The following is a 25,336-nucleotide window of genomic DNA, read 5'->3' as shown; positions in this document are numbered from 1 at the left end:
TGTTCACTGCTTTAGCACACTCTACCAACCCGGATGTTTTAGCCGTGTCTGAATCCTGGCTTAGAAAGACCACCAAAAATTCAGACATTTTTATCCCCAATTACAATATTTTCAGACAAGATAGAACGGCCAAAGGGGGCGGTGTTGCAATCTACTGCAAAGACTGCCTGCAGAGTTCTGTTATACTATCCAGGTCTGTTCCCAAACAATTTGAACTTCTACTTTTAAAAATCCACCTCTCTAAAAACAAGTCTCTCACCGTTGCCGCCTGCTATAGACCACCCTCTGCCCCCAGCTGTGCTCTGGACACTATATGTGAACTGATTGCCCCCCATCTATCTTCAGAGCTCGTGCTGCTAGGCGACCTAAATTTGAACATGCTCAACACCCCAGCCACCCTACAATCTAAGCTTGATGCCCTCAATCTCACACAAATTATCAATGAACCTACCAGGTACCACCCCAATTCCGTAAACACGGGTACCCTCATAGATATCATCCTAACAAACTTGCCCTCCAAATACACCTCTGCTGTTTTCAACCAAGATCTCAGCGATCACTGCCTCATTGCCTGCATCCGTAATGGGTCAGCGGTCAAACGACCTCCACTCATCACTGTCAAACGCTCCCTGAAACACTTCAGCGAGCAGGCCTTCCTAATCGACCTGGCCGGGATATCCTGGAAGGATATTGATCTCATCCCGTCAGTAGAGGATGCCTGGTCATTTTTTTAAAATGCCTTCCTCACCATCTTGAATAAGCATGCCCCATTCAAGAAATTTAGAACCAGGAACAGATATAGCCCTTGGTTCTCTCCTGACCTGACTGCCCTTAACCAACAGAAAAACATCCTATGGCGTTTTGCATTAGCATCGAACAGCCCCCGTGATATGCAACTTTTCAGGGAAGCCAGAAACCAATATACACAGGCAGTTAGAACAGCCAAGGCTAGCTTTTTCAAGCAGAAATTTGCTTCCTGCAACACAAATTCAAAAAAGTTCTGGGACACCGTAAAGTCCATGGAGAATAAGAACACCTCCTCCCAGCTTCCAACCGCTCTGAAGATAGGAAACACTGTCACCACCGACAAATCCACTATAATTGAGAATTTCAATAAGCATTTTTCTACGGCTGGCCATGCTTTCCACCTGGCTACCCCTACCCCGGACAACAGCACTGCCCTCCCCTCTGCTACTCGCCCAAGCCTTCCCCATTTCTCTTTCTCCCAAATACAGTCAGCTGATGTTCTTAATGAGCTGCAAAATCTGGACCCTTACAAATCAGCCGGGCTAGATAATCTGGACCCTTTCTTTCTAAAACTATCTGCTGAAATTGTTGCCACCCCTATTACTAGCCTCTTCAACCTCTCTTTCGTGTCGTCTGAGATCCCCAAAGATTGGAAAGCAGCTGCGGTTATCCCCCTCTTCAAAGGGGGGGACACCCTTGACCCTAACTGCTACAGACCTATATCTATCCTACCCTGCCTTTCTAAGGTCTTCGAAAGCCAAGTCAACAAACAGATTACCGACCATTTCGAATCACACCACACCTTCTCCGCTATGCAATCTGGTTTCAGAGCTGGTCATGGGTGCACCTCAGCCACGCTCAAGGTCATAAACGATATCGTAACCGCCATCGATAGGAAACAATACTGTGCAGCCGTATTCATTGACCTGGCCAAGGCTTTTGACTCTGTCAATCACCACATCCTCATTGGCAGACTCGACAGCCTTGGTTTCTCTAATGATTGCCTCGCCTGGTTCACCAACTACTTCTCTGATAGAGTTCAGTGTGTCAAATCGGAGGGTCTGTTGTCCGGGCCTCTGGCAGTCTCTATGGGGGTGCCACAGGGTTCAATTCTTGGACCGACTCTCTTCTCTGTTTACATCAATGATGTCGCTCTTGCTGCTGGTGATTCTCTGATCCACCTCTACGCAGACGACACTATTCTGTATACTTCTGGCCCTTCTTTTGACACTGTGTTAACAACCCTCCAGGCGAGCTTCAATGCCATACAACTCTCCTTCCGTGGCCTCCAACTGCTCTTAAATACAAGTAAAACCAAATGCATGCTCTTCAACCGATCGCTGCCTGCTCCTGCCCGCCTGTCCAACATCACTACTTTGGACGGCTCTGACTTAGAATATGTGGACAACTACAAATACCTAGGTGTCTGGTTAGACTGTAAACTCTCCTTCCAGACCCACATCAAACATCTCCAATCCAAAGTCAAATCTAGAATTGGCTTCCTATTCCGCAACAAAGCATCCTTTACTCATGCTGCCAAACATACCCTTGTAAAACTGACCATCCTACCAATCCTCGACTTCGGTGATGTCATTTACAAAATAGCCTCCAAAACCCTACTCAATAAATTGGATGCAGTCTATCACAGTGCCATCCGTTTTGTCACCAAAGCCCCATATACTACCCACCACTGCGACCTGTACACTCTCGTTGGCTGGCCCTCGCTTCATACTCGTCGCCAAACCCACTGGTTCCAGGTCATCTACAAGACCCTGCTAGGTAAAGTCCCCCCTTATCTCAGCTCGCTGGTCACCATAGCAGCACCTACCTGTAGCACGCGCTCCAGCAGGTATATCTCTCTGGTCACCCCCAAAACCAATTCTTCCTTTGGACGCCTCTCCTTCCAGTTCTCTGCTGCCAATGACTGGAACGAACTACAAAAATCTCTGAAACTGGAAACACCTATCTCCCTCACTAGCTTTAAGCACCAGCTGTCAGAGCAGCTCATAGATTACTGCACCTGTACATAACCCATCTACAATTTAGCCCAAACAACTACCTCTTTACCTACTGTATTTATTTATTCATTTATTTTGCTCCTTTGCACCCCATTATTTCTGTCTCTACTTTGCACTTTCTTCCAATGCAAACCAACCATTCCAGTGTTTTTTAGTTTTTATTTTACTTGCTGTGTTGTACTCACTTCGCCTCCATGGCCTTTTTATATTTTATTTATTTATACATATATCTGTTTGCCTTCACCTCCCTTATCTCACCTCACTTGCTCACATTGTATATAGACTTATTTTTTTTCACTGTATTATTGACTATATGTTTGTTTTTACTCCATGTGTAACTATGTGTTGTTGTATGTGTCGAACTGCTTTGCTTTATCTTGGCCAGGTCGCAATTGTAAATGAGAACGTGTTCTCAATTTGCCTACCTGGTTAAATAAAGGTTAAATAAAAATAAATAAATAAAAACACTAATCCTATATTACTACTACACTAACACTAATCCTATATTACTACTACAGTAATCCTATATTACTACTACAATAATCCTATATTACTACTACACTAAGACTAAGCCTATGATACTACTACACTAATCCAATATTACTACTACACTACTCCAATATTACTACTACACTAATCCTATATTTCTACTACACTAGTCCTATATTTCTACTACACTAATACTAATCCAATATTACTACTACACTAATCCTATATTACTACTACACTAATCATATGTTAGTACTACACTAATCATATATTACTACTACACTAATCCTATATTACTACTACACTAACACTAATCCTATGTTACTACTACACTAATCCTATATTACTACTACACTAATCCAATTTTTTTTATTTTTTTATTTTACCATTATTTTACCAGGTAAATTGACTGAGAACACGTTCTCATTTGCAGCAACGACCTGGGGAATAGTTACAGGGGAGAGGCGGGGGATGAATGAGCCAATTGTAAACTGGGGATTATTAGGTGACCATGATGGTTTGAGGGCCAGATTGGGAATTTAGCCAGGACACCGGGGTTAACACCCCTACTCATGGGATGGGATCATGGGATCTTTAATGACCTCAGAGAGTCAGGACACCCGTTTAACGTCCCATCCGAAAGACGGCACCCTACACAGGGCAGTGTCCCCAATCACTGCCCTGGGGCATTGGGATATTTTATTAGACCAGAGGAAAGAGTGCCTCCTACTGGCCCTCCAATACCACTTCCAGCAGCATCTGGCATCTATATTACTACTACACTAACGCTAAGCCTATGTTACTACTACACTAATCCACTATTACTACTACACTACTCCAATATTACTACTACACTAATCCTATATTTCTACTACACTAATACTACTCCTATATTACTACTACACTAATCATTTATTACTACTACACTAATCCTATATTACTACTACACTAACACTAATCCTATGTTACTACTACACTAATCCTATATTACTACTACACTAATCCAAAGTACTACTACACTAATCCTATATTACTACTACACTAATCCTATATTACTACTACTCTAACCCTATATTACTACTACACTAATCCTATATTACTACTACACTAACACTAATCATATGTTACTACTACACTAATCCTATATTACTACTACACTAATCCTATAGTACTACTACACTAATACTATATTACTACTACCCTAATACTATATTACTACTACACTGATACTAATACTATATTACTATTACCCTACTCCTATGTTACTACTACACTAATCCTATGTTACTACTACACTAATCCTATGTTACTACTACACTAATCCTATGTTACTACTACACTAATCCTATGTTACTACTACACTAATCCTATGTTACTACTACACTAATCCTATGTTACTACTACACTAATCCTATGTTACTACTAAACTAACACATTGCTGCTTGTCTTTGCCAGAGTGCCCTCAAGCCTCCAAAGTCAAGCCATCTATTTCCACTTCCGTCTCACTTCACAATCTCTTCTTAAACAGAGGAGGTCATCTGTCTCCATGTGTACTTTCCCCTGTGAGCAGTCCCAATGAGCTTTACCCTGCAGAGAGAAAGAGAGAGAGAGAGAGAGAGAGAGAGTCAGAGAGCGAGAGACCTTACCCTTCAGAGAGAGAGAGAGACCTTACCCTGCAGAGAGAGAGAGACCTTACCCTTCAGAGAGAGAGAGACCTTACCCTGCAGAGAGAGAGAGACCTTACCCTTCAGAGAGAGAGAGACCTTACCCTTCAGAGAGAGAGAGACCTTACCCTTCAGAGAGAGAGACCTTACCCTTCAGAGAGAGAGAGACCTTACCCTGCAGAGAGAGAGAGACCTTACCCTTCAGAGAGAGAGAGACCTTACCCTTCAGAGAGAGAGAGACCTTACCCTGCAGAGAGAGAGAGAGAGACCTTAACCAAAAACAGGAAGGAAAGGAGATTAAAATGAGCTTTTGTGCGGCTCGGAATCGATCATTAAATAATGGCTAATAAAGCCCTCTAAGTCTTTATCATAATTAGTCAGCAAACTCTCTTTAAGTGGTTTTAGACTGGCTAATTCTGATTGACTGGCTGGCTGGCAGATTAAGCCCTCACATTCTTTACTGCCCTCAGTGTCTTACCAGTCACCTTTAGGATGGTGATGTATTTAATACACTCATTCAATGCCACCCTCCTATACCCCTACAAATCTAGAATAGTCCTAGTGAGCAAAATGATGTTGAAAAGACGTCTAAAATAAGTATTTTCCAGACGTTGAAGTTATGTTCATTTAGGTTCTGGTTTGGTTCGGTCTGGACTTGATTTGGTCCCAACATAGACGTGTCACGAATCCCGCCGAAGATGGTGCCTCTTCCTGTTCGGGCGGCGCTCGGCGGTCGTCGTCTCCGACCTACTAGCTGCCATCGATTCTTTTCTTTTTGTTTCTGTTAGTTTGGGCTGATTGGGTGCACCTGTTTTTGAGTTTAGTTTTGTGGGTAGGCTATTTTAGGGCAGTAAGCCCGCTGGCTTTTGTGCGGGCTTGTTTATTCTGTTATTTGGTGTTGGATTGTTACGTGGATTTATTATTTTTTTTGGACAGTTTAGTCCTGTGTTTTTGGACTCGTCTTTTCATGCGCCCGTGAGTTTAGGGCATGATCGTTTTCCCTGTCAACTCGAAAATAAATCCACTTTCTTGAAACCCTGCTCTCTGCGCTTGACTCCTCCACCCAGTACTCCTAGCAGCTCTGACAAGACGTCTATGATTGGCTCAGATTTGGTCCAATCAAGGTTGGTCCTGCCGCATCAAACCTGAACCAAATATACATGTCTATGATTGGTTCAAGGCCGGTTTGGACCGCACAAATAAAACACCAAAAAACGACGCCTGGACAGGACCCCAAAAAAAGACTTCCAAAATACGTTGGCGTCTGTCTGTGCTTACTGGGGTGTAGTCTACAGTGTCAGCCCGCAATGGAATTGTATCAATGTCCATCTTTGTGGTAGGCCTACCATTTTTATAAAACAGGCAATTACATTGGCTTTACTAGTCCAGAATCATGTGACTAATCAATGTGGCTATTTAATAAGCTCTGAATATCAGCTACCCAACTTTTATCAGGTGTTATCCTGAGCCTATTGGCAATGTGTTTACACAGCGGGAAATGCAGAAGTACTTTCTTTTTCACTATGTCATTCGTGTTATCTCCAGCCTGTAGGCTACAGAAAAAGGCCACATACTCTTTCTACCGTTGGCCATATCTGCTACATGATTTACGTCAGATCATTTTTTAAAAACAGAACGTTGGTGGAGCTCCGCAGCGATGCGAATGGACAAGATAAATGTTTTTTGCGCCCCTTCCTTTAACAAAGTGAGCCATGCTTATCACAGGGCGTCATCAGCGCTCACCTAATAAGCCCTTACGCCACTGGTTGAGAGAAATACTCATGCTTTTTTTGGGCAAGAAATATGTGAGGTTTTATGTGTCGTTGGACGGTGCGTCTTGGTCAGTTTAACTTGGAAAACGACGCCCTTGTCAATCTGCCGCAATAGGTGGTCGCCTAATCCTGCCTAACGGGCGGGCCGGGCCTGGAGGGATCTCTTCCTTCTCACTCTAAAAGGTTGAAGAGTCAGGGGGAGCTAAGAAGTCAAGACAGATTTCCCCCCCTGCGTGTGAACTAATAGAATATAGTACTACAATACAGTCTTATCTTCTATACTATGTGTACAATCTATATGTTGTTATTGTAGGCTACACCGTACGTCCTCCAGCTTGACCTACCATACGTTCTAGAATGACCTGTAAACATTCAGTCTCCATGGTAGCATACCACTTAGAATGCACTGTAAACATTCAGTCTCCATGCTAGCATACCACTTAGAATGACCTGTAAACATGCAGTCTCTATGCTAGCATACCACTTAGAATGACCTGTAAACATTCAGTCTCCATGCTAGCATACCACTTAGAATGCCCTGTAAACATTCAGTCTCCATGCTAGCATACCACTTAGAATGACCTGTAAACATTCAGTCTCCATGCTAACATACCACTTAGAATGACCTGTAAACATGCAGTCTCTATGCTAGCATACCACTTAGAATGACCAGTAAACATTCAGTCTCCATGCTAGCATACCACTTAGAATGCACTGTAAACATTCAGTCTCCATGCTAGCATACCACTTAGAATGCACTGTAAACATGCAGTCTCTATGCTAGCATACCACTTAGAATGACCAGTAAACATGCAGTCTCCATGCTAGCATACCACTTAGAATGACCAGTAAACATTCAGTCTCCATGCTAGCATAGCACTTAGAATGACCAGTAAACATGCAGTCTCCATGCTAGCATACCACTTAGAATGACCTGTAAACATTCAGTCTCTATGCTAGCATACCACTTAGAATGACCTGTAAACATTCAGTCTCCATGCTAGCATACCACTTAGAATGACCAGTAAACATGCAGTCTCCATGCTAGCATACCACTTAGAATGACCAGTAAACATGCAGTCTCTATGCTAGCATAGCATACCACTTAGAATGACCTGTAAACATGCAGTCTCTATGCTAGCATACCACTTAGAATGACCTGTAAACATTCAGTCTCCATGCTAGCATACCACTTAGAATGACCAGTAAACATTCAGTCTCCATGCTAGCATACCACTTAGAATGCACTGTAAACATGCAGTCTCTATGCTAGCATACCACTTAGAATGCACTGTAAACATGCAGTCTCTATGCTAGCATACCACTTAGAATGACCAGTAAGCATGCAGTCTCCATGCTAGCATACCACTTAGAATGACCAGTAAACATTCAGTCTCCATGCTAGCATACCACTTAGAATGACCTGTAAACATGCAGTCTCTATGCTAGCATACCACTTAGAATGACCAGTAAACATTCAGTCTCCATGCTAGCATACCACTTAGAATGACCTGTAAACATGCAGTCTCCATGCTAGCATACCACTTAGAATGACCTGTAAACATGCAGTCTCTATGCTAGCATACCACTTAGAATGACCTGTAAACATGCAGTCTCTATGCTAGCATACCACTTAGAATGACCAGTAAACATTCAGTCTCCATGCTAGCATACCACTTAGAATGACCTGTAAACATGCAGTCTCTATGCTAGCATAGCATACCACTTAGAATGACCTGTAAACATTCAGTCTCCATGCTAGCATACCACTTAGAATGACCTGTAAACATTCAGTCTCCATGCTAGCATACCACTTAGAATGACCTGTAAACATGCAGTCTCCATGGTAGCATACCACTTAGAATGACCAGTAAACATTCAGTCTCTATGCTAGCATACCACTTAGAATGACCTGTAAACATTCAGTCTCCATGGTAGCATACCACTTAGAATGACCTGTAAACATTCAGTCTCCATGCTAGCATACCACTTAGAATGACCTGTAAACATTCAGTCTCCATGCTAGCATACCACTTAGAATGCACTGTAAACATTCAGTCTCCATTCAGTCTCCATGCTAGCATACCACTTAGAATGACCTGTAAACATTCAGTCTCCATGCTAGCATACCACTTAGAATGCACTGTAAACATGCAGTCTCCATGCTAGCATACCACTTAGAATGACCTGTAAACATTCAGTCTCCATGCTAGCATAGCATACCACTTAGAATGACCTGTAAACATTCAGTCTCCATTCAGTCTCCATGCTAGCATACCACTTAGAATGACCTGTAAACATGCAGTCTCCATGCTAGCATACCACTTAGAATGACCTGTAAACATGCAGTCTCCATGCTAGCATACCACTTAGAATGACCTGTAAACATGCAGTCTCCATGCTAGCATACCACTTAGAATGACCTGTAAACATTCAGTCTCTATGCTAGCATACCACTTAGAATGACCTGTAAACATGCAGTCTCCATTCAGTCTCCATGCTAGCATAGCATACCACTTAGAATGCACTGTAAACATTCAGTCTCCATGCTAGCATACCACTTAGAATGCACTGTAAACATGCAGTCTCCATTCAGTCTCCATGCTAGCATACCACTTAGAATGACCTGTAAACATGCAGTCTCCATGGTAGCATACCACTTAGAATGCACTGTAAACATTCAGTCTCCATGCTAGCATACCACTTAGAATGCACTGTAAACATGCAGTCTCCATGCTAGCATAGCATACCACTTAGAATGACCTGTAAACATTCAGTCTCCATGCTAGCATAGCACTTAGAATGCACACCCGATCATTTTGTTTCATATGTTGGGGTCAATTATATTTATATTTCTGTCAATTCAGTAAATACACAGAAATTCCAATTCCAATTCTCTTCAATGCTTTTCAAAAAAAGGAAACTGTATCATTAAAATTAGAATGTGGTTACTTATACTTTCTGAATGAACTGGAATTCAAATGGAACTGATTCCAACCCTGTTGGATACTAAATTAGGGTGCTAGTATAGACACCGGAACATTCTCTATGATTAGAACCTGAGTGTCCTCTGGTGACTCATTGCTTCTCTGTTCTTGTTTTTCCAAACCACTAGGACAAGTGTTACCAGTACTGGCCAGACCAAGGCTGTTGGACCTATGGTAATGTCCGGGTGGCTGTGGAAGACTTTACTGTGTTGGTGGACTACACCATACGGAAGTTCTGCATACAATATGTAAGTTATTATTAGATGGTAATCATGTGGGTTTTTAGATTCTAACCGTACTGTAGGTTTGGTTGGAAATGTAAGTGCTTGCCTGTCCTATACTTATTCACTTGTAGTATACTAAAGTCCTATACTTATTCACTTGTAGTATACTAAAGTCCTATACTTATTCACTTGTAGTATACCAAAGTCCTATACCTATTCACTTGTAGTATACTAAAGTCCTATACTTATTCACTTGTAGTATACTAAAGTCCTATACGTATTCACTTGTAGTATACCAAAGTCCTATACTTATTCACTTGTAGTATACCAAAGTCCTATACTTATTCACTTGTAGTATACCAAAGTCCTATACGTATTCACTTGTAGTATACCAAAGTCCTATACTTATTCACTTGTAGTATACTAAAGTGATACTAATATAAGTATTTGACTGTAAATATTTAGTCTACAGAGCTCCACAACACTGATGGACATACAAACTTAAAAGATGTGCTATAAACGGTGTGTGTTTTTTTGTGTCGTGTGAATAAAGTAGACTACAGATGTAGGATCATAATTTGATCACTCTTTTGTTGCTGAGAACTTTCCTGCACAGCAGGAAATGCAAACCTGTGATTTTAAAGGCGTTTAAAGTTTGTAATTTCCACTTTGATATTTTAGACTTGATTTGCCCAAACGAAAAATGTATCAACCCCTACAAAAGTCCTTTAATTATAATCCACATTATAATTCACATTTCCTGTTTCTGCAGGATTATTTTCCTTCAAGTAGCAAACTGGCTCAAATTAAGATCCTACATCTGTACAACACAACACATGAACCACAGAGTCACAGACTATCAAAGCCTACTGCTGCTACTGATCACCAGTGACTCACTCTTGTTGAAAGACCCTCGCACCCAGGGCCCCACGTCAGGGACAGGGTCTATTGTGTGTGCAGCCTGCTGGCCACCACAGGTGTTCCATGTCCCTGAGCTGACACTACTCAGCGGTCGTCTAGACCAGCCCAGTCTAGTAGCTAGACATTCTACTAGCCTACACTCTTAGAAAGGAAGCTTCTATCCACAACTTAATAGGGTTCTTTGGCTGTCCTCATAGGAGAACCCTTTGAAGAACCCTTTTTGGTTCCATGCAGAACCCTTTTTGGTTCCATGCAGAACCCTTTCCACAGAGGTAGTATCTGGTTTATAGTAATGACTCTATGTAGTATCTGGTTTATAGTAATGACTCTAGGTAGTATCTGGTTTATAGTAATGACTCTAGGTAGTATCTGGTTTATAGTAATGACTCTAGGTAGTATCTGGTTTATAGTAGTCTCTATATAGTATCTGGTTTATAGTAATGACTCTAGGTAGTATCTGGTTTATAGTAATGACTCTAGGTAGTATCTGGTTTATAGTAATGACTCTATGTAGTATCTGGTTTATAGTAATGACTCTAGGTAGTATCTGGTTTATAGTAATGACTCTAGGTAGTATCTGGTTTATAGTAATGACTCTATGTAGTATCTGGTTTATAGTAGTCTCTATATAGTATCTGGTTTATAGTAATGACTCTATATACTATCTGGTTTATAGTAATGACTCTATGTAGTATCTGGTTTATAGTAATGACTCTATGTAGTATCTGTTTATAGTAGTCTCTATATAGTATCTGGTTTATAGTCATTACTCTATGTAGTATCTGGTTTATAGTCATGACTCTATGTATTATCTGTTTATAGTAGTCTCTATGTAGTATCTGGTTTATAGTAATGACTCTATGTAGTATCTGGTTTATAGTAATGACTCTATGTAGTATCTGGTTTATAGTAATGACTCTATGTAGTATCTGGTTTATAGTAATGACTCTAGGTAGTATCTGGTTTATAGTAATGACTCTATGTAGTATCTGGTTTATAGTAATGACTCTATGTAGTATCAGGTTTATAGTAATGACTCTATGTAGTATCTGGTTTATAGTAATGACTCTATGTAGTATCTGGTTTATAGTAATGACTCTAGGTAGTATCTGGTTTATAGTAGTGACTCTATGTAGTATCTGGTTTATAGTAATGACTCTAGGTAGTATCTGGTTTATAGTAATGACTCTATGTAGTATCTGGTTTATAGTAATGACTCTATATAGTATCTGGTTTATAGTAATGACTCTATATAGTATCTGGTTTATAGTAATGACTCTATGTATTATCTGGTTTATAGTAATGACTCTAGGTAGTATCTGGTTTATAGTAATGACTCTATGTAGTATCTGGTTTATAGTAATGACTCTATGTAGTATCTGGTTTATAGTAATGACTCTAGGTAGTATCTGGTTTATAGTAATGACTCTATGTAGTATCTGGTTTATAGTAATGACTCTATGTAGTATCTGGTTTATAGTAATGACTCTATGTAGTATCTGGTTTATAGTAAATACTCTATGTAGTATCTGGTTTATATTAATGACTCTAGGTAGTATCTGGTTTATAGTAGTGACTCTATGTAGTATCTGGTTTATAGTAATGACTCTATGTAGTATCTGGTTTATAGTAATGACTCTATATAGTATCTGGTTTATAGTAATGACTCTATATAGTATCTGGTTTATAGTAATGACTCTATGTATTATCTGGTTTATAGTAATGACTCTAGGTAGTATTTGGTTTATAGTAGTGACTCTATGTAGTATCTGGTTTATAGTAATGACTCTAGGTAGTATCTGGTTTATAGTAATGACTCTATATACTATCTGGTTTATAGTAATGACTCTATGTAGTATCTGGTTTATAGTAATGACTCTATGTAGTATCTGTTTATAGTAGTCTCTATATAGTATCTGGTTTATAGTCATGACTGTATGTAGTATCTGGTTTATAGTCATGACTCTATGTAGTATCTGTTTATAGTAGTCTCTATGTAGTATCTGGTTTATAGTAATGACTCTAGGTAGTATCTGGTTTATAGTAATGACTCTATGTAGTATCTGGTTTATAGTAATGACTCTAGGTAGTATCTGGTTTATAGTAATGACTCTATGTAGTATCTGGTTTATAGTAATGACTCTAGGTAGTATCTGGTGTATAGTAATGACTCCATGTAGTATCTGGTTTATAGTAATGACTCTATGTAGTATCTGGTTTATAGTAATGACTCTATGTAGTATCTGGTTTATAGTAATGACTCAATGTAGTATCTGGTTTATAGTAATGACTCTATGTAGTATCTTGTTTATAGTAATGACTATGTAGTATCTGGTTTATAGTAATGACTCTATATAGTATCTGGTTTATAGTAATGACTCTAGGTAGTATCTGGTTTATAGTAATGACTCTAGGTAGTATCTGGTTTATAGTAATGACTCTAGGTAGTATCTGGTTTATAGTAATGACTCTATGTAGTATGTGGTTTATAGTAATGACTCTATGTAGTATGTGGTTTATAGTAATGACTCTATGTAGTATGTGGTTTATAGTAATGACTCTATGTAGTATCTGGTTTATAGTAATGACTCTAGGTAGTATCTGGTTTATAGTAATGACTCTATGTAGCATCTGGTTTAAAGTAATGACTCTAGGTAGTATCTGGTTTATAGTAATGACTCTATGTAGTGTCTGGTTTATAGTAATGACTCTATGTAGTATCTGGTTTATAGTAATGACTCTAGGTAGTATCTGGTTTATAGTAATTACTCTATGTAGTATCTGGTTTATAGTAATGACTCTAGGTAGTATCTGGTTTATAGTAATGACTCTATGTAGTATCTGGTTTATAGTAATGACTCTATGTAGTATCTGGTCTATAGTAATGACTCTATGTAGTATCTGGTTTATAGTAATGACTCTATGTAGTATCTGGTTTATAGTAATGACTCTAGGTAGTATCTGGTTTATAGTAATGACTCTATGTAGTATCTGGTTTATAGTAATGACTCTATGTAGTATCTGGTTTATAGTAATGACTCTAGGTAGTATCTGGTTTATAGTAATGACTCTAGGTAGTATCTGGTTTATAGTAATGACTCTATGTAGTATCTGGTTTATAGTAGTGACTCTATGTAGTATCTGGTTTATAGTAATGACTCTATGTAGTATCTGGTTTATAGTAATGACTCTATGTAGTATCTGGTTTATAGTAATGACTCTATGTAGTATCTGGTTTATAGTAATGACTCTATGTAGTATCTGGTTTATAGTTATGACTCTAGGTAGTATCTGGTTTATAGTAATGACTCTAGGTAGTATCTGGTTTATAGTAATGACTCTAGGTAGTATCTGGTTTATAGTAATGACTCTAGGTAGTATCTGGTTTATAGTAATGACTCTAGGTAGTATCTGGTTTATAGTAATGGCTCTATGTAGTGTCTGGTTTATAGTAATGTCTCTATATAGTATCTGGTTTATAGTAATGACTCTAGGTAGTATCTGGTTTATAGTAATGACTCTATGTAGTTTCGGGTTTATAGTAATGACTCTAGGTAGTATCTGGTTTATAGTAATGACTCTATGTAGCATCTGGTTTATAGTAATGACTCTAGGTAGTATCTGGTTTATAGTAATGACTCTATGTAGTATCTGGTTCATAGTAATGACTCTAGGTAGTATCTGGTTCATAGTATTGACTCTAGGTAGTATCTGGTTTATAGTAATGACTCTAGGTAGTATCTGGTTTATAATAATGACTCTAGGTAGTATATGGTTTATAGTAATGACTCTAGGTAGTATCTGGTTTATAGTAATGACTCTAGGTAGTATCTGGTTTATAGTAATGACTCTAGGTAGTATCTGGTTTATAGTAATGACTCTAGGTAGTATCTGGTTTATAGTAATGACTCTATGTAGTATCTGGTTTATAGTAGTCTCTATATAGTATCTGGTTTATAGTAATGACTCTAGGTAGTATCTGGTTTATAGTAGTCTCTATGTAGTATCTGGTTTATAGTAATGACTCTAGGTAGTATCTGCTTTATAGTAATGACTCTAGGTAGTATCTGGTTTATGGTAATGACTCTATGTAGTATCTGGTTTATAGTAGTCTCTATATAGTATCTGGTTTATAGTAATGACTCTAGGTAGTGTCTGGTTTATAGTAGTCTCTATGTAGTATCTGGTTTATAGTAATGACTCTAGGTAGTATCTGGTTTATAGTAATGACTCTAGGTAGTATCTGGTTTATAGTAATGACTCTAGGTAGTATCTGGTTTATAGTAGTGACTCTAGGTAGTGTCTGGTTTATAGTAATGACTCTATGTAGCATCTGGTTTATAGTAATGACTCTATGTAGTATCTGGTTCATAGTAATGACTCTATGTAGTATCTGGTTTATAGTAATGACTCTAGGTAGTATCTGGTTTATAGTAGTCTCTATGTAGTATCTGGTTTATAGTAATGACTCTAGGTAGTATCTGGTTTATAGTAATGACTCTAGGTAGTATCTGGTTTATAGTAATGACTCTATGTAGTATCTGGTTTATAGTAATGACTCTAGGTAGTATCTGGTTTATAGTAATGACTCTATGTAGTATCTGGTTTATAGTAATGACTCTATGTAGTATCTGGTTTATAGTAATGACTCTATGTAGTATCTGGTTTATAGTAATGACTCTATGTAGTATCTGGTTTATAGTAATGACTCTAGGTAGTATCTGGTTTATAGTAGTCTCTATGTAGTATCTGGTTTATAGTAGTCTCTATATAGTATCTGGTTTATAGTAGTGACTCTAGGTAGTATCTGGTTTATAGTAATGACTGCTCTGTGTGTCCTCTCCTGTAGCAGGCCAGTGACGGCAACAAGCCCTCCAGGCTGGTCACCCAGCTACACTTCACCAGCTGGCCTGATTTCGGGGTGCCCTTTTCCCCCATCGGCATGCTCAAGTTCTTCAAGAAAGTCAAGACGGTCAACTCCTCCTTCGCTGGTCCCATCGTGGTTCACTGCAGGTACTTTCTACTGGGGATGCAGTCTTTTAGACACATTTCTACTGTTGTACTGTACATAGTAACATGAAGGTTACTTCCCCACCTATCTTTAGGGAGAGAGAGAGAGATCTAACTGTCATGCTATGATTCTCAGATGCTATAGATAGTTGACTCCTTGGCCGTCTCTGTCCTTTGTCTCTGCAGTGCTGGTGTGGGAAGGACAGGGACCTTCATTGTGATTGACGGCGTGATTGACATGATGCACCAAGAGCAGAAGATTGACGTCTTTGGTTTTGTGTCCAAGATACGAGACCAGCGCTCACAGCTTGTACAGACAGACGTGAGTAGGCTCAGAACGACAGGGTCACAACACTATTTCATGCAATGCATCGGTCTATGTTTATCTTAGTGCTAGGACTAGCAACTGTGCAAAAGTAAGCATTATCCTTCCTACTACTACAGTGTTCTAAATATGTATTTGTGTTGTAAACTAGAAAATATAGAGGTCCAATAATCTATCCCTGTGGAACACCACACTTGATCTCATCTTCTTCTGCTTCTCCTTCTTCTTCATCTGCTGCTGCTTCTTCTTCTGCTTTTTCTTCTTCTCCTTCTTCTTCTTCTGCTGCTGCTTCTTCTTCTGCTTTTTCTTCTTCTGCTTCTTCAGCCTCTTCTTCTGCTGCTGCTTCTTCTGCTTCTTCTTCTTCTCCTTTTTCTTCTTCTTCTTCTTCTCCTTTTTCTTCTTCTTCTTCTTCTTCTGCTTCTTCTTCAGCCTCTTCTTCTGCTGCTGCTTCTTCTGCTTCCTCTTCTTCTCCTTTTTCTTCTTCTTCTTCTCCTTCTTCTGCTTCTTCTTCTGCTGTTTCTTCTTCTTCTTCTTCTCCTTTTTCTTCTTCTTCTTCTCCTTCTTCTGCTTCTTCTGCTGCTGTTTCTTCTTCTCCTTCTTCTCCTTATGCTTCTTCTTCTCCTTCTGCTTCTTCTTCTTCTGCTTCTTCTTCTGCTTCTTCTGCTTCTTCTTCTTCAGTTTCTGCTTCTTCTTCGGCTTCTTTCTTTGGAAGCAATTATCAAAGTGTATGTACTTTCATTCCTATTGTTCTAGTGCTCTAAATATGTGTTTGTGTTCCTGTGTGGCCTCCAGATTCAGTACTCGTTCATCTACCAGGCCCTGTTGGAGTACTACCTCTACGGAGACACAGAGCTGGACGTATCCTCTCTGGAAGGACACCTGCACAAACTCCACAACACCCACGCCCCCTTCGACAGGGTCGGCCTGGAGGAAGAGTTCAGAGTGAGAGCCGGGGTCCTGTCTCTCTGACAGGGTTGTAGTCGATAAGATAGAGACCCTTTGCTACATGCAGTTTGGAATCCTTGAAAGTCTATGTATGTTTATAATAGCGATGGTGGGCGTCGTGTATGAATGATTCTGTATTAGTTTGCATTGCCCTTGTTTTTTGGGCCTCACCGGCCGTGATCGGGAGTCCCATAGGGCGGTGCACAATTGGCCCAGCATCGTCCGGGTTAGGGGAGGGTTTTTGCCGTTCTTAACTGACTTGTCTAGTTAAATAAAGGTACAAATGTTAAGTCATCTATGTGTACATTTACACCTTGACACTTTTCTGTCCCCAACCCCCTTTATCGTCCAGAAACTGACCAACATGCGGATAATGAAGGAGAACATGAGGATGGGGAATCTCCCTGCCAACATGAAGAAGAACAGAGTTCTCCAGATCATTCCGTGTAAGGCACGCCGGAAAAGTTACAACACAACAAACTGAACGAGATCTGTTTTCCCAGAGTCCAGTTAACACTACATTACGTCATGCACGTATTCTTTCACTTGTGACAGATTGTGACCCACAGATTATATTGTGTTCATAAACCCCCTTTTAGAACGAAACGAGAGATATTATCAAATCTCTTTTTCCCCTTGGTTCTCTCACCTAAATTGCATTTGTGCAGAAATATCAAGTGAAATCCATTGTATATGTTATTTTTTTCATATTTGGTATTCATATATTTCAACATTGATGCTTGGGACTGACATCCAGAGATCTTTTAGCCAGTCGTCATGTTGTTTTATCTGATAAAAACACATTTTTGTTTTTGCTGCTCTTTAGGTTGAGTGATGCATTTTTTCATTGCCTGCCTTTCATCTTGCAAATAGTGTTTGGGAAATGGAAATGGAGGAGCTTTTTAGGGTGCATCTCAAACGGCACCCTATTCCCTATTTAGTGCACTACTTTTGACTACGGTCCATAGGGATGTGGTCAAAAGTAGTGCACTATATAGGGAATAGGGTGCCATTTGGGACGCTGGCTTGTAGGCATCTAATATGGGTGATCTATTCATAAATCAACAGTGACAGCATCACAGATGATCCAATTCCTTCTACCCCATATTCATCTGCTCTTTCCTCAGAGCGTTCAATGTTAGGGCCGGTAGGGCCGCACCTTTAGAGAATTAAGATGTGTTGTTGGCGTAATGGAAAGGGTGAAATTACAGCCACATTTATGTCCATGGCAGTTTCCTAACGTCCACTAGGGGGCAGGTTTAATCCCAGTGTTTGGAACTCATTTTAAAATCATAATTTTTTGACCCTATCCCAAACCTTAACCCTAACCTAAACCACCTTTTCATATTTGGTATTCATATATTTCAACATTGATGCGTGGGACTGACATCCAGAGATCTTTTAGCCAGTCGTCATGTTGTTTTATCTGATAAAAACACAATTTGTTTTTGCTGCTCTTTAGGTTGAGTGATGCATTTTTTCATTGCCTGCCTCTCATCTTGCAAATAGTGTTTTGGGAAATGGAAATGGAGGAGCCGTTTAGGCTGCATCTCAAATGGCAACCTACTCCCTATTTAGTGCACTACTTTTGACCAGGGTCCATAGGGCTGGGAATGAAACCTTTCACTTTTGCACAGTTTGTCTGACAGCTAAATTATGGCACAACAAAAAGTGCAGCGTAATTAAAAGGCCAACCCACGTCGTAGTTCTGCAGTTACGATGAAGGGGGCCGTTATTTTATCTGGAGATTGAGTTGCAGTGTTATCTGATTGTTATACTCTGGTATACTGTCTTTGTAGTTTTCTCCCGTTTTAATATGAATTTTAATCTTGAATTGTATTTTTCAGATGACTTCAACAGAGTGATTATGTCCATGAGAAGAGGCCAAGAGTTTACTGACTACATCAATGCGTCTTTTATAGATGTAAGTAAACATTACAATACTCACTACTGCATCAATGAGTAAACGTGAATCGATGTCAAATTTATTGATGGTTTTTGCGGTATATTAAAGTATATATTCATACTCTGCAATCTGCAAAGTTTCAAGGAGGTTGTACCTGTCTGACATGGTGGTAGTGACTGTACTGTATACTGTGGTGGGGTGTCCTCAGGGCTACAGGCAGAAGGACTACTTCATAGCGACCCAGGGTCCTTTGTCTCACACGGTAGAGGACTACTGGAGGATGGCCTGGGAGTGGAAGTGTCACTCCATCGTCATGCTGACTGAACTACAGGAGAGGGAGCAGGTAGGGAAGGATCTGCATCAGAGAAATAGCATTTAAACAATTCATATTATATTAATATATCTCTATGCTATTCACTTACTAACTACCTGCATCTCAGTTGTCTACTGCTAGCAAGGATCCAAAACTAGGAACTCTTTGTTTTGAGTTATTGTAATATTGTACTCGGCTATTGTTCTAACATGATTTGAGTTATTGTAATATTGTACAAGGCTACTGTTCTAACATGATTTGAGTTATTGTAATATTGTACTAGGCTACTGTTCTTACATGTTTTGAGTTATTGTAATATTGTACTAGGCTACTGTTCTAACATGATTTGAGTTATTGAAATATTGTACTAGGCTACTGTTCTAACATGATTTGAGTTATTGTAATATTGTACTAGGCTACTGTTCTAACATGATTTGAGTTATTGTAATATTGTACTAGGCTACTGTTCTTACATGTTTTGAGTTATTGTAATATTGTACTCGGCTACTGTTCTAACATGATTTGAGTTATTGTAATATTGTACAAGGCTACTGTTCTAACATGATTTGAGTTATTGTAATATTGTACTTGGCTGTTATTTGATGGTAATGGAATCACTATGCTATCCAGTACTTAATCTATTGACTGTGTCTCCTGCAGGACAAGTGTTTCCAGTACTGGCCCACAGAGGACTCAGTGACCTACGGAGACTACACTGTAGAGATGAAGGGAGACACTGTGTGTGATACCTTCAGTGTACGGGATCTGGTACTCACCTACGGCCCAGTAAGTTTACATGGAAATACCCTGTGAGGTAGTGAGGGACTTTAAGCAGTAGTTTATTGAGACATTAACCCTCTTCTTACCTCTAGAGGAGTCCATGGTTAGTCACAGCAATAAAGTGTTTGTCATGTTAGCATATTGCTAATCTTGTAACCCTCAACCCAAATTAGACGTTAACAGTCATCACGAGAAACTAGCGTTTTGCAAATAATGTGCATCCCAAACGCTAAACTATCTTTCCAAAACTTAGCAAATGGCAAAAATATGCTCCCAATGCTGAATTATCCATCCAAACCTAGCATGTTGCTAAAATTAGCTCCCGATGCTAAATGAACTGTCCAAACCTAGTATGTTGCTAATATTAGCTCCAAATGCTAAATGATCTGTCCAAACTTAGCATTTTGCTCAAATTAGCTCCCAATACTAAATGATCTGTCCGAACCTAGCATGTTGCTAAAATTAGCTCCCAATGCTAAATGATCTGTCCGAACCTAGCATGTTGCTAAAATTAGCTCCCAATGCTAAATGATCTGTCCGAACCTAGCATGTTGCTAAAATTAGCTCCCAATGCTAAATGATCTGTCCGAACCTAGCATGTTGCTAAAATTAGCTCCCAATGCTAAATGATCTGTCCGAACCTAGCATGTTGCTAAAATTAGCTCCCAATGCTAAATGATCTGTCCGAACCTAGCATGTTGCTAAAATTAGCTCCCAATGCTAAATGATCTGTCCGAACCTAGCATGTTGCTAAAATTAGCTCCCAATGCTAAATGATCTGTCCCAACCTAGCATGTTGCTAAAATTAGCTCCCAATGCTAAATGATCTGTCCCAACCTAGCATGTTGCTAAAATGAGCACCCTGACAGCTACATTATCTTTCCAAACCTGGGTTTCTATGTTTCAGGATAAGCAGACACGTCTGGTCCGCCACTTCCACTTTCACGGCTGGCCAGAGATCGGGATCCCAGCCGAAGGGAAAGGAATGATCGACATCATCGCCTCGGTGCAGAGACAGCAACAGCAGTCAGGAAACCATCCCATCATCGTACACTGCAGGTAGCTAAAACTCTGACCCTTATCACCATGTGGTGGAATATGTTACCTTGGTAACACTTTTACACTTCACTGTTACCTAAGTAACACTTTCATACCACTTTAAATGTACTTCGTAACAATTCTTTATTACACATTTACTGTTACTTTGGTAACACTATTATCACACATTTACTGTTACTTTGGTAACCCTTTATCACACATTTACTGTTACTTTGGTAACACTATTATCACACATTTACTGTTACTTTGGTAACACTTTATTATCACACATTTACTGTTACTTTGGTAACACTTTATTATCACACATTTACTGTTACTTTGGTAACACTATTATCACACATTTACTGTTACTTTGGTTACACTTTATTATTACACATTTACTGTTACTTTGGTAAGACTTTTTACTTGTATAGTTTGTTGGGCATTCTTTAGGCAAGACTGTTACTGTTACTAGCAACCCATTACAACAGTCACAAAACCCCAAAGTCACTGTTTTTATTGAATGTTCTGTTGTGTAGTGCTGGTGCAGGGCGAACAGGTACGTTCATTGCACTGAGCAATATCCTGGAGCGGGTCAAGGCCGAGGGCCTACTGGACGTCTTCCAGACTGTGAAGAGTTTACGGATGCAGAGGCCACATATGGTCCAGACTGTGGTGAGTTTACGGATGCAGAGGCCACATATGGTCCAGACTGTGGTGAGTTTACGGATGCAGAGGCCACATATGGTCCAGACTGTGGTGAGTTTACGGATGCAGAGGCCACATATGGTCCAGACTGTGGTGAGTTTACGGATGCAGAGGCCACATATGGTCCAGACTGTGGTGAGTTTACGGATGCAGAGGCCACATATGGTCCAGACCGTGGTGAGTTTACGGATGCAGAGGCCACATATGGTCCAGACTGTGGTGAGTTTACGGATGCAGAGGCCACATATGGTCCAGACTGTGGTGAGTTTACGGATGCAGAGGCCACATATGGTCCAGACTGTGGTGAGTTTATGGATGCAGAGGCCACATATGGTCCAGACTGTGGTGAGTTTACGGATGCAGAGGCCACATATGGTCCAGACTGTGGTGAGTTTACGAATGCAGAGGCCACATATGGTCCAGACTGTGGTGAGTTTACGGATGCAGAGGCCACATATGGTCCAGACTGTGGTGAGTTTACGAATGCAGAGGCCACATATGGTCCAGACTGTGGTGAGTTTACGGATGCAGAGGCCACATATGGTCCAGACTGTGGTGAGTTTACGGATGCAGAGGCCACATATGGTCCAGACTGTGGTGAGTTTACGGATGCAGAGGCCACATATGGTCCAGACCGTGGTGAGTTTACGGATGCAGAGGCCACATATGGTCCAGACTGTGGTGAGTTTACGGATGCAGAGGCCACATATGGTCCAGACCGTGGTGAGTTTACGGATGCAGAGGCCACATATGGTCCAGACCGTGGTGAGTTTACGGATGCAGAGGCCACATATGGTCCAGACCGTGGTGAGTTTACGGATGCAGAGGCCACATATGGTCCAGACTGTGGTGAGTTTACGGATGCAGAGGCCACATATGGTCCAGACTGTGGTGAGTTTACGGATGCAGAGGCCACATATGGTCCAGACTGTGGTGAGTTTACGGATGCAGAGGCCACATATGGTCCAGACCGTGGTGAGTTTACGGATGCAGAGGCCACATATGGTCCAGACCGTGGTGAGTTTACGGATGCAGAGGCCACATATGGTCCAGACTGTGGTGAGTTTACGGATGCAGAGGCCACATATGGTCCAGACTGTGGTGAGGCCTTTGACACAAATCACCATTTGTAAACCTACTTTAATTTCCAAAGAATCCATTGTTTTAACATAGTTTGACACACATCGTAATTGACCAAGTATCTATCGGTCCCAATGTCATTAATAGAGCATATAATGTAGTAATTTATTGTCCATTAAGTTTACACAGAATGGATATTTGTCTTTGGTGCTCTGGTTTACAGTAAAATGATCAAAACGGATTTAAAACATAGACATTACACAGTGAACATTTTACATGTCAGTTCACCGGAGTCGTATTTACAATTCTCCCTGACGGTTCTCAAATTCTTTCCCCAGGAACAATACGACTTCTGCTACCGGGTGGTACAAGACTTTGTGGACATTTTCTCAGACTATGCCAATTTTAAATGATGAAATATTTGCCTTACAAAACATATGTTTAGTTCAAATGTTGTTTTTGAAATAGCAGTTGGTCAGGCTTTGTGTTATGTCCATAGAAGGATTAAATGGTTTTCTATTTTGCTATGCACTTGTCCTTACTGTAACTAAAACTCCATCCCTCGCTGTAATATATACTGTATGTCAATGGACGGACATTTGTAAATGCCAAAATGTAAGATCAATAATGTATATTTCACATCATGTATAATAATTAATTTCGTAATGAAATTCAAGTGTTTTTTGTTTTTTTAACCTTGAGTCTCTTTATTGACATATTTTAGTTGTTGTATGATACTGTACTTTTGTTAAAAATCTGGTTTATTCAGACTAAGTGTTTATTTTGACCAATACTTGTCATAGTTCCTTTGAACGTGGCGCTGGTGTACATGTTTTATGTATCGTTGCAGACCTTCCATTTATTGCATTCTAAGAACCTTATGTGAATACTATTAAGATTATTCTGACATGTATCTGATGCCTTCTATCTGTGACTAGAGGTGATATCTCCTCTATCTTTTATTTAATTGGAAATAACCCTTTTAAAAAATATATATATTAAGGTCTTTACAATGCAAGTATGTTGAGGGACAATATCAAGAACTCAAAAAAATATGCAAAGTATTGAATATCAAGTTACGCCATTATCATTATTATTGACAAGGATAATAGTTTAAAACAACATATGAAGGAATTGTAAGAATTAGTTTCCATTAACCTGATGGACGTAGTAGCCTACTTCAGTCCAGAAAATCAATATACAACTGCACATATATAATAACAAGGTATCAGTAGTAGTACTAATCAGTAGTACTAATCAGTAGTACTACTCAGCAGTACTAATCAGTAGTACTAATCAGCAGTACTAATCGGTAGTACTAATCAAATCAGTGGTACTAATCAGTAGTGCTAATCAGTAGTACTAATCAAATCAGTGGTACTAATCAGTAGTACTAATCAAATCAGTAGTGCTAATCAGTAGTACTAGTCCGTAGTGCTAATCAGTAGTACTAATCAGTAGTACTAATCAAATCAGTAGTACTAATCAGCAGTACTAATCAAATCAGTAGTACTAATCGGTAGTACCGTACTAATCTGTAGTACTAATCAAATCAGTAGTACTAATCAGCAGTACTAATCAAATCAGTAGTACTAATCGGTAGTACCGTACTAATCTGTAGTACTAATCAAATCAGTAGTACTAATCTGTAGTACTAATCAAATCAGTAGTACTAATCGGTAGTACTGTACTAATCTGTATTACTAATCAAATCAGTAGTACTAATCTGTAGTACTAATCAGTAGTACAAATACAACCATACTGCAGTTTTTTATAGCTAAATCCACTGCACATATTCTGAAGCACATGTACATTACCAAGCATACCACCAAGGAATATCACAGATACATTAATGTCAAATATGCTACATCTGAAAAGTTACAGTCATCATTTGTATATTCATGTGTATTTGCTTTAATAGCAGTGGGATCCATGTTTAAACGTATGCAGTCCTGAACTGCCCGTATCTTCTAGAAGTGACGTGTTTTATTTGACCTAATAGGAAGGTGTCTGCTGATGCAGTGGCCAAAATGACTAGAGGAATACAAACACAAGTCGTTCTGATACGACGCAACAGTCAGTGTGACCTGTAACATTAAAAGATTTTAACGGAAGTGCATCGAAATGAACTCGACACAATATAAATAAATTAAAAATTAAAAAAGCACAAAAGATGGACATATTTAATTTAAAATAACGATCCTCAATCTGTTAATAATATATCCATGCAAAATGCCATACCCTTTGTATTTAGACCTCAGTGCCGTTTATAGTATACTGGCTACCACAAACACACATATCCTCATTATGGCATTACACCATTTGCATTGTTGTGAAAGACTAGGTCAGGGGTGCCCCGACCAAAACATTACCTCATAAACTCCAGCGGTGCTTCAAAGCCAGGTTTAT

At 39.6% G+C, this 25,336-nt stretch overlaps 1 protein-coding gene across 1 annotated transcript in view; it reads left to right on the top strand.

Annotated features, from left to right (window-relative positions):
- Positions 1–9,805: 9,805 nt before the first annotated feature.
- Positions 9,806–25,336, top strand: part of LOC129847628 (receptor-type tyrosine-protein phosphatase epsilon-like) — a gene marked incomplete at its 5' end in the record, with an annotated part of 16,474 nt that continues 943 nt past the window's right edge. Inside the window, 11 exons of the mRNA XM_055915382.1 lie at positions 9,806–9,925; positions 15,672–15,835; positions 16,019–16,154; positions 16,950–17,099; positions 17,455–17,548; positions 18,950–19,026; positions 19,217–19,351; positions 19,982–20,107; positions 21,009–21,160; positions 21,679–22,948; positions 23,266–25,336. The exon at positions 23,266–25,336 is cut by the window's right edge and continues 943 nt beyond it. Of these exons, the coding sequence (XP_055771357.1) occupies positions 9,806–9,925; positions 15,672–15,835; positions 16,019–16,154; positions 16,950–17,099; positions 17,455–17,548; positions 18,950–19,026; positions 19,217–19,351; positions 19,982–20,107; positions 21,009–21,160; positions 21,679–22,948; positions 23,266–23,340 (2,499 nt within the window). The remainder of the gene's footprint in view (positions 9,926–15,671; positions 15,836–16,018; positions 16,155–16,949; positions 17,100–17,454; positions 17,549–18,949; positions 19,027–19,216; positions 19,352–19,981; positions 20,108–21,008; positions 21,161–21,678; positions 22,949–23,265) is intronic.

The sequence above is a fragment of the Salvelinus fontinalis genome, unplaced genomic scaffold, assembly GCF_029448725.1.
Source record: "Salvelinus fontinalis isolate EN_2023a unplaced genomic scaffold, ASM2944872v1 scaffold_0900, whole genome shotgun sequence".
Lineage (NCBI taxonomy): Eukaryota > Metazoa > Chordata > Actinopteri > Salmoniformes > Salmonidae > Salvelinus > Salvelinus fontinalis.
This window is presented reverse-complemented; position numbering and strand designations above follow the sequence as displayed.